The 10,723-nt window shown below is 37.7% G+C and overlaps 1 protein-coding gene across 1 annotated transcript; it reads right to left on the reverse strand.

Annotated features, from left to right (window-relative positions):
* Positions 1-119: 119 nt before the first annotated feature.
* Positions 120-10,210, reverse strand: LOC113059135 (synaptotagmin-11-like). Its single transcript, XM_026227410.1, has 4 exons — positions 9,918-10,210; positions 5,440-6,356; positions 4,314-4,434; positions 120-3,668 (listed from the first exon to the last, which is right to left on the reverse strand). Exons 1-4 carry the CDS (start codon positions 9,949-9,951, stop codon positions 3,358-3,360), a joined length of 1,383 nt encoding a protein of 460 aa, XP_026083195.1. The 5' UTR covers positions 9,952-10,210; the 3' UTR covers positions 120-3,357.
* Positions 10,211-10,723: the final 513 nt, after the last annotated feature.

A 10,723-nucleotide genomic window follows, 5' to 3' on the forward strand; every position in this document is an offset into this window, starting at 1 on the left:
AATACTAGCACTTAATATTTATTTTTCCCAAAGTTTCTAAATTTTGTTCGACCCATATCAACCAAGAAGCACTTTTTGAAAATATCAAAATAATATTGGACTGAAAATATACTAGGAGAGACAATTCAATTGTGTATCACGTTTATTTTACACATTCAGTGGGTGTTACGAACACTAACATACAGGTGGGTGTGTAACATTAGCAGAGATCTCACAGCATTTTGCAGTACATTATATGTCAAATGTTCACAAGATATTTTTGTAGTTTGCACTAATACAACATTTTAAAGTTTCCTGCAAATTAATTTTTGAACACCAAAGTGATTGTGTATAGGTAACAATTTCTTTTAAATCCTTTAATCTGTTTTGTGTATTGTTTGTCACGTGGATTTAATCTTTTAATATATTTCCATTTTATCCGAGAGACATTACTTGTTTGATAGGGTGCGCATTTATACAGGGAGTGTTGCTTGAGCATGTAAGAAATATTGAATGGAAAGAAGCATTTTTCCATCCAGAATTACAGTTTAGAATCTAGTATCTCTATGACAGACAAACCATGTGCCATAAAACCAGCTGACCGGTAGCAGTTCATTTGTGGGGAGTGGATCGGGAATGTTTGGATGTACAGTATGTATAGGAAGTGCCACTGTGCATTTTGAGCTTCTCAGATCTGTTATTGTCTCTGCTCTGATGGGGCACATTTCCTGCTTGAGATTGAAATATGAGAATCATGTACACGTTCTGGTTTCAGTTCTGATTCTGGTTCTTTAACAGCTGATTAACAATTATTTTTAATACTTCTAAGGAAAATATATTTGGGGATAATGCAATTACATTGCCAAATGGCAACTGATGAGTTAAATTCAATATTAAGTAGAGTTAAAAACAATTCTTATATAGTCTTTTTAGGTAGCATAAATGCTATCCAATAATTGACCTTAAATATATTTGAAAAAAGTACTAAACAAACGCTTTATTTTATTCATATTTATAAAATACTAATAACAAGATACATAATATGTATCTTTAAACTACAAATTGTTGTCACTAGTTACAGAAGAATCATTTTTGGTTCCCCAAAGAAACTTTAATAGAACATTTCATAAAAGAAAAGAAAAAAAATCTTAGCGTAATGAACATTTTAAGAATCTTAAGAACCTTTTCCCACCTTCTTGCAATGGTTCCATGGGTGTTAAAGGTTTTTCATGGAACCATCAATGCCGATAAAGAACCCTCATTATTAAAAGTGTACTATAGGTGTTTTGTGTGTTCGATACATTAAAAAGAACTGACTCGAGAGTTATTTGTTTGCGAATCCTAATATACTGGTTAGCTAAATTATTTTGATTCAGTTCCAAAAAAAAAACGAATTAGACCTAATTTCTGGGAATTGCACTTTACTGTGCTGTGTGTTTTTGATTCATTAAAAAGAACAGCACTCTTGAAAATAAAGGTGCTTTATAAGACTCCCCCTATTGATGCCATACAGAAGAACCATTTTTGGTTCCACAAAGAACCATTCAGTCAAATGTTATTTAAAGAACCATCACTTTATTACCTTTTTATAATCTGAAGAACCTTCTTTCACCATAAATAACCTTTTGTGAAACAGAAAGGTTCTTCAGATGTTAAAGGTTCTTTATGCAACCATTTATACAAAATGGTTCTTCTATGGCATCGTAAAGACCCTTTATTGAGTTTGATTCATTATTGGTTAGGCATCTGTACTACACAGTCCACACTGTATGCTTTGATTCAGCGAAAGAGCTGTTTATTCTGTAACTGGACTACAATGGGCTCACTATGTGGTTCACACTGTAAATTCAGTAGCGGATGTTGTGGCACTGTGCTGAATAAATTGTGTAGGAAATTTAGAAGACAAGAAACTGAGGTTTTTTAAACAAGGTTTTAGCCAAAAATGCACATGCAATAATTGTTAAAAAGTAAATTTGTTTTGAGTGTTTCTTTTTTTTTTAGTAATGGAATCAGCTCAGATTTTTGGTTCCCAAACTTAATTCTTACTCCATATAAAACAGTACACTCTATGCCAGATTCAGACCTCATTAACAGTGAGGAGCACCAATCAGCAGGCACACTGGCAAACCATGACTTTACAAGTTCTCATTATAAAAGAGAGATGTGACAAAGTGGTGTAAGACAAAAAAGTGAACGTGAGGTGAAGGAGATATGCTTGTTGTTACTGATAGAATAACACGAACATCTTACCCCATGACTTTATGAACTACTAATTATAAAATGCTACATATCTTTCCATTTCCCAAACATCACACCAAACATCACCCCGTAATATACCAGAGCTTTCCAGCTCCGAACTACAAACACACCTCTTTGTCTATATCACACAGGATTTAAAATGAAAGTTAATCCAATCCACCTTAAAAAGGTCATCTAATGAAATTGGCTAGTACAGTCTATGAAACAGTGAACCACTCTTTTACAGTGAAGTGAAGCTCTGATGTATGAAATTCATACAGACAGTGACATTCAAAGTGTGTTTGTAGCATAGCAGTGCAGATTAAGTTATTCAGGGCCAGGTTTAGTCAAAGTGCATGATGAAGTCATTGCACAAGCAATAAATCAGGCCCAGAGTGCTGCCAATAGGGTTATTGTTGTACAATCACATGATTCAACTTGTAGCTGTGGAGAATGTGACACAGCGGGAATCTCCGAAACATCTCCAGGCAAAGCAGAACAGATCGTACTTTAGCGTAGATCATACAACCTCACTGTGTCACTTCAGTGTATTTCTCATACAGTGGAGAATCAGTACATATCAGAAGACGCTCGCCACAAGCTCCCTCAAATCAATCACCTTCCACTAACTTTAAATAATGTGGAATATTATTGAAATTCCGTTAATCAGATGCCTAAAAAAGCCTGTTTAATGTGTGCCAGCATCACAAATTCACATAATGTCCTGTTCTGATGTGAAATATGGAGCATTAAGACATGCGTTAAGTTCCAGGACAGTTACAGAACCCCAACCCTCATAAACCTCTAACAGTCTGTCAATATATTTTTGTCAGTTTGGTCTCGTTTATCATGTGTGTTTGTGTTTAGGCGGTGTGTATGTGTGTGTATATGTGAGCAACTGAGCGAGAACGTAAATGTGTACTTGTGTTTCTAAAAAGATTCATTTCCGAGGCCCATCATTGCATTAGCAATGTCATAAAAGTTGGCTTAAGTCTGTTTTTTAAGTCCTCCTGATAACCAGTTACCTTCCGTGTAGTGACGGTAACAAAGGCATCTTTTCCCAAAACTCTCTCTTTTATCATTAAATGGTTCCTGTGAGCCTGTGTTTGAGCGCGTGTGTGGAGAGAGCGTGGTAAAGCTCTAATATTCGCTGAGCGTGTGCCACTTTGAGATTTGGCGCCGTGGGTTTTGGCAGACCTCCTGCCAGTGGGTGGCTCCTGAGGGGCAGGGGCTGTTTGCGCCGAGCACCAGGCGTCCCAAGGCTTGGTTTTTTGTAGTGCGGTCAAAGTCCATGACTAGGAACTCAATAGAGATGTCTGGCACCAACTCAGCGGGCACATCGTAGATGAAGGATTCGTTAAAGACTGGATTGAGTGTGAATTTCTTCACGTGCGTTTTCTTCTTGGCAATGCGCTTGTGGCCATAGAACACATTCAGCTTCACATACGGATCTAGGACACAAAATAAGACAGGTTTAAAAATAAGACAGACTTTTTCATTCTTCATTTTCTTCATTTTATATTTTTCTTTTTCATATTCATTTCATATATTATAATATATATAATTTTTTATTTGTTAAGGATTCATGGTGCATATTTGACTATCAGAACGTTTTGGGTCTGTTTTTTTTATCATTACATTTATTCAGCAATTTATCAACATTTTCAGTAAAGACATATAGTGTGTTACACATAAATCTATTGCAAATAAACGCTGTTCTTTTGAGCTTTCTATTCTTTAAAAAAAATCACAGTTTTCACAAAAATATTAAAATGTTAAATAATAAGAACTTATTTAAAAAACATTATCTTGAGCACTGGATTAGCATATTAGACTCGGGTAATAGCAAAGCTGAATTTTCAGCAGCCTTCACAGGAATAAATTATGTTTTAAAATATATTCAAATAAAATTTTTTAATAATATTTAATTTAATTACTGATTTACTTATTTTTGTTCAAATAAATGCAGCTGTTAGCTGAGAATGGTGAGCATAAGAAACTTCATTAAAAACATTAAAAAAAACGTACTGACCCCAAAACATTTAAACGAGTGCAGTAAAAATAAATAAATAAAAAGAATTAAAATGTACAATTACTTCCAGATAGGCCAGTGATGTCCAATTTTGGAAGGTGTTTCGCTTTTAACACCACCACACTCAGTCTGTGAGAAACCGGCTGATAGGACAGAGAGACCAGCAGCTCTCCACGGCTCATGCACTGCAGAAATAAAAATACACAGACACAAAAGTTAAAAAGAGACAACCAGTTTAAGTATTTAAGACAACAACATAATTATTGAATAGACCTCTTTGGCCTGAATCAACATTACAATACATGTAAGAATATCCCTGGGTTCTCAATGCACCTCTACAGTACTCGATGGAAGAACTGCAGAATAAGCAGGTAAGTGATAATGTGATAGTTGCTATTCAGCACATGGTGTATTAGCAAAGAAACTGATCAGATGCATTAATAATAAGTAAACAATGAGTGGGCTGATGACTTGTTAAAAACTTGTTTCCTGTTCATCTTCGCAGCTCATCCTTCAGAGCTTGGGTTCTGTGTGGAGGCACGGGGATGCTTTCATGTACTGTACGTGCCTACTGCATTGTCTACGCATCCTCTAAACCCACTCAGTGAGCAGGAGGATACGCACATTTATCAATGACTCCAAACTTCAGTAGGAGGATGAGACAGTGATGCACAATGATTCAGCGCTGAGCTCATACAAGTGTCAGACTTATAAAAAGACCCCAGATGAATCAGTCACACAGTGCCAACACATTTCTTGTTATTATTAATTATTAATTATTCTTGCTTTTACAATTTTTACAATATATACTATAAATAATAATAATAATAATAATAAAAAAACATTTCTTATTCTTGCGTTCAATCTTTTTTTCATGCTTCATGTATAAAGCACTTTATAATGCATTGCATTGTGCTATGTAATGTAGTACAAATCTGAATTTGAACTAGGATGAATTAGATAGACTGAGTTTGTGGCTTATATGTATGTTGTGTGTGTGTGTGTGTGTGTGTGTGCGCGCGTTTGTGTTTGTGTCTGTGTGTGTGTGCGCGTGTGTGTGTGTGTGTGTGTGCGCGCGTGTGTGTGTCTGTGTGTGTGTGTGTGAGTGTGTGTGTGTGTGTGTGTGTGTGTGCGCGCGCGCGCGCGCGTGTGTTTGTGTGTGTGTGTGTGTGTGTTATGCTCTTTCTCACCTGCATGCTTCTCTTTGTGATCTGTTGCGTAATATGGACGCGGCCTGTACTCGGGTCCACACCTGCCAGCGGAACCACCGCCTCCCCGATCACATCGTCTCGTGAGAACCGGTCAAAGCTCAGCACCAGGAAGTGCAGAGTGAGATCTGACAGGGAGCTGTATGGCACGCCATAAAATGTAAAGGTCTCATCAAACACAGGTTCCAGAGTCTTCCTCAGGACCCGAGTCTTAACGCGATGTTTCTTCTCTGGGAGAATGGTCATCTTCACATAGGGGTCGGCGCTGCCCGCCTGGCCTTCCACTGCCTGTAACCCCCGAGCCTCAAGGATGGTGACCACCAATGCCTTCTTGGGGAAGTTGTAGTCGATTGCAATGCTGAGATCTCCTCGGCTGGGCTCATCTGCGGGGGTGAAGGGTGTAGCCGTGCTGGAAACCGTAGTACTGGAGGTCTGACTGCTGCTAGCAGAGCTGCTGTCCAGACAGCAGTGATCAGCACACATGGGGAATTCCCTCTCCGGCTTGGGGACCTCATGGCCACTTTCCCCAAGACTCATCTGCATTTGTTTCTCTCCCAGCAGGCCACTTTCTGCTGCCGAGTCCATATCTATGAGCACCACTGGGCGGCCATTGTTGCTTTGAGCCCCGTCGGTGGTCTGGGATCGGGCCTGGCGTGCCACTCGTATGATCCTCTTGCTGCTGGTGAGCGCGTCGGGGTAGATGCTCATTCCTTTCAACATGTGAATAAACCTGTACGGAGGGTCTGTGAGAGGATCACTTTGTTCAGATTGGATTCCATGAAGCTTGTAGTTCGTCCTGTTGTAATGTTTTTGACAGCAAGTCCACACAAAGATTACTGCAATGACTGCAACGACCAACACACCAGCACCGATAAACCCCGCCAGCACTGGGGACATATCTAAAAGAGAAAAACAGAGACAGAAGAGTCAACCGACTGATGTACAACTCGGTCACGTCTGTCTACATTCACCCACAGCATATTCCTACCTGGAGATGTTTGCAAGCTTAAATCGTAAATGATAAAACCTCTTTCTCAAGCTAGATGGTGAAAGCACAACACCTCTGAACATGCAGACACTGACAAACCCACAGCAGACTCGCTTTATATCTACTTCATGCCCACTCCACCCGCAGATGCAGAGGAACACAATCATCCCACACTGAGACGACTGCTTCCGGTCTCACTCTGCTACACCCCAGCTACAAAATATATGTGTGTTTGTCTTTGGGATGTAAAGGCATTTAATGGTACGCTACATTACAGATGTTGTTTAAAGGCATCTTTTTGGAAACAAATATGCCACAGTTTTAATGGACATATGAGACCTCTTAAATAAATAAAAATAATTGCACGCACAGTAAATGATAGAAGGCTGAAGGACAGTTTATTTACTGAAGATTTCTGTCTTTGAGTAAAATTAAGACTAAGATAAAGGAAACACTTACTGTGGGGGAGTGTTTGTGTACTTGTTGCTGATTTAAGATCAATGTAACAATAAAAGTTTTTTTCAGTTAGTGTTTTCAGCTTATTTATGGGAATATAGAAATATGGCATGCAGATGTTTATATAACAATTAAACTCCGCACACCTGACGGCAACAGACTGGTGCGTAGGAAACAAAGACCATTTTTTGTTTAAAAAAAATAATAATTCTAATGAAGGTCATGCGACCGAAACGTAGTGATTAAATACATTTTTTTGCAGTGTTTTTTTTTTTTTTTTTTTGCTATGCAGATGTTTATAACAATGGGAAATACCATTCAGTGTAAATTTTGATAATCGTAAAATAATCGCAATTAAAATTTCAAGGGAACAATCGATACAATTATCATACAGCCCTATGCTGAAGGAAGACAAAGATTCAAAAAAGGCAGCAAAAGTCATCACAGCCCAGAAAGAACAGCATGATGGAGCTACAGCCAAAATTAACAGTCCGAGGCAGACAGAAAAAGCTATTTGCCAGCGCTCCACCCAGTCTGTTGTTCTTTGCTCCATCACTCTCACCCAACCCCAGACAAAGACCTTCTCCTCACTTGCTAGATGATGCAAGACTTGGCAGGCTCCGAAAAAAAAACAGCTGCTCCAATTACCTGGAAACATCCCATGGGGCATAGACACATATCAACCATACGAAGCACAGGCAAACAAAGAGCAGAGACACCTACACCTGCCACACATGCCCACACTTTTGCTTGAGTTTTTCATTTAAAAGGGTAGCAAAGCTTCTGACCTCTCAGTGACATCTCAGTGTCTGAATTCTTGCCGTACCACATATTTCTCAGCATTTAAATCACAATAACCTTCCTTTAGTGGCCTGACAGGTGTGTCTAGACTGTGTCTACAAAGTGGAGTGATCAAATAACAGATTTACACCTGACTAAGGTGATGGTAGCTTAATGATTAAGTCGTTGCTAGTTAAAACATTGCAGATTGGATTCCAAGAAGGAAAGACCTGTGAGGGTTGCTAAAAGAGCCCTATCAATGTTACGCCCTTGAGGATGGGAAAATAATCTGCTAAATTACAAACAAGCACATCTGCCTGTGGGTGAGGATGATGAGTTGATGCATGATGAAATGATGCATGCTCGGACTTTCCCATACCAGAAAATGGCAAGACAATCAATTAACCAACCCTGACAGAAACTAGTACTGCAAGCTATTCCAGTCCTGTCTCAGTGTGGAGACGTCGTTCCAGAACAATACAGCAAAATGTCTACAATAACATTCAACTTGTCCCATTTAAGTCATGATATAGTTGAAGTAGAGAGAAACCTTTTATTTCACAGGACATATGTGACCCTGGACCACAAAACCAGTTTTAAGTCGCTGGGGTATATTTTTAGCAATAGCCAAAAATACATTGTATGGGTCAAAATTATTGATTGTTCTTTTATGCCAAAAATTGTTAGGATATTAAGTAAAGATCAAGTTCCATGAAGATATTTTGTAAATTTCCTACCGTAAATATATCAAAACGTAATTTTTGATAAGTAATATGCATTGCTAAAAACTTAATTTCAACAAATTTAAAGGTAATTTTCTCAATATTTCGATTTTTTTTTTTTTTTTTTTTTTTTTTGCACCCTCAGATTCCTGATTTTCAAATATACTGTATGTATCTCAGCCAAATATTGTCATATCCTAACAAATCTCAGTTTGGAAAAATTGACACTTAAGGCTGATTTTGTGGTCCAGGGTCACATATATGACAGATTATGAGATCAAAACCATTAAATTGCATAAAGAAAATAGGGTGAATTTCCATTTTATTCTGACTTCAAAATCTTAATATTAAATTTAAGAAGTCTTTGATTATAGGGTTTGAGCTGTTACCTAAAGCATTTTTAATTAATTAAATTAATCACAGAATATTTGGTTGTATCTCAAACAAAAGATCATCCACTTAAAAAAAAAGGCAAATAAATTGTTTTCTACACTTAATACTGTCTTAAAGGATTCTATACAAGATCCTAGTGTAAATCCTACATGACTCTACTCATTATCCAAAACACACGGTGCCTGTTCTGTTGTATACATGTGCAGCCCACAATGAGAGTGGGCGAAGAAGCATGTCTGGAGAGTAAACGTCTCGAAGGCTTATGCCAGATAGAGGTGGAGACTGTGGTGGACTGTGGCTTCTCAACTAAAATTGTTCCCACAGATTTGTTTTAATTCAGCCGTAGTATATGGGAAATCAATTCTGCATAATTCTGAAAATAAACAAATGATTTTAAACATAATCCCAATATATTTTGTTTTATACAAATATTATTAAAAAAAAAAAAATCCTAATGCCACTTCTATAATTAGAAACCTTTAAATTGCCCCAATCCCCTCTGAAAGAGGCAAGAACTGGTGGTTCTCAACCACAGGACCATTACCTAGGGACATTAAAATAAGCTTTGAAGTGAGCAAAAACAAGGTTTGAAAATATGCTAAAACAACTAAAAATCTTAATAATAAATGATTGAAACCAGCACGGACGATCACTGCTAGAGAAAACACACATTTGCATAATTGTGCTTTTGACTCAAACCTGTGATAAATTCCCCATTTTGACAACTAGCCCCTACAGTCTAGCTGGCGATTTTGAGGACAGGGTGGAGACTTGCAATCTCAGCGGTGCACTTGTGTTTTTAACAAACAAAGAGCCCTCGGGTCCAGTCCGGATTAGACATCACGTCATTCCTGCTCCCATCCACTGCACATCACTCCGTTAAAACACTTTTGCAACATGGCGACGTGATTCACAATTTAATGAATCACTACATGACTAAAGAACATACAGGCTTATTGATTTTGGTTATATAGTCTTGATTTAAGAAACTCCACAAGCACTATCCAAAACCACACATCATAAATTAGTGCTATCTTAATCAGGTCAGGTGTATCCAAAATGCATAATAATATTCATATTTCAGGCGTGTCGGGATGTGCTCAGGCCTGCGCTATACTCACCGTACGCCGCACGTATTTCAGTGATCTCAGTCATTTTTAGGGTTGGGCGCAATGCGATCCGGATGACAGGCGTGAAATAAACAATAAATGTCGACGGTTCCTCGTTTAGCTGATATAATGAAGATGATTCACAGCTACATCTCTACGGTAAGCGGTGTCCTAGTGTCTGGTCCGGTCCAGGCAGTTGTCGGATGCTGCGCGCGGCGCGCTGAAGGATGCTGAGCGTCGGGATACACTGCGTCAGATCGAGAGTCTGACCGTAAGTACCGCCCACCAGCAGAGCGCATCTCATGGACATCACCCAAACACCTACAGTCCTGTATTTTCCAGCATTTTCATATCCGCAGGGCTAAATAAAGTACGTCTCTTACTTTAAAAAAAAATGATGTTTAGATATTGAGATGTCTAAAGTGTTAAAAAAAAAAAAGAGGAATAAACAAAAATGAATAATTTTATCAATATCTCATGAACCTTCTGAAAAATAAAATAAAAATAAAACCATAATTTTATCCTGGCTTTTTTATTTATTTAACGTATATATATATATATATATATATATATATATATATATATATATATATATATATATATATATATATATATATATATATATATTTGTGTGTGTGTGTATAAATAGTCCGGTAGGCTACAAAAAAGAAAACCCATTTATTAATATGCATAGGTCTATATTTAACCGTACGCAAAAAGCAGTGTTAAATAAGCAGGATGTCCTAAAATGGTCATGAATGAGAAAACTGCAGGGGCTTCATGAGTTGATGAAAAGCTTAAATTAAATCCTAAAATAG

This window comes from Carassius auratus, chromosome 41 (genome assembly GCF_003368295.1).
Source record: "Carassius auratus strain Wakin chromosome 41, ASM336829v1, whole genome shotgun sequence".
Classification (NCBI taxonomy): Eukaryota; Metazoa; Chordata; class Actinopteri; order Cypriniformes; family Cyprinidae; genus Carassius; species Carassius auratus.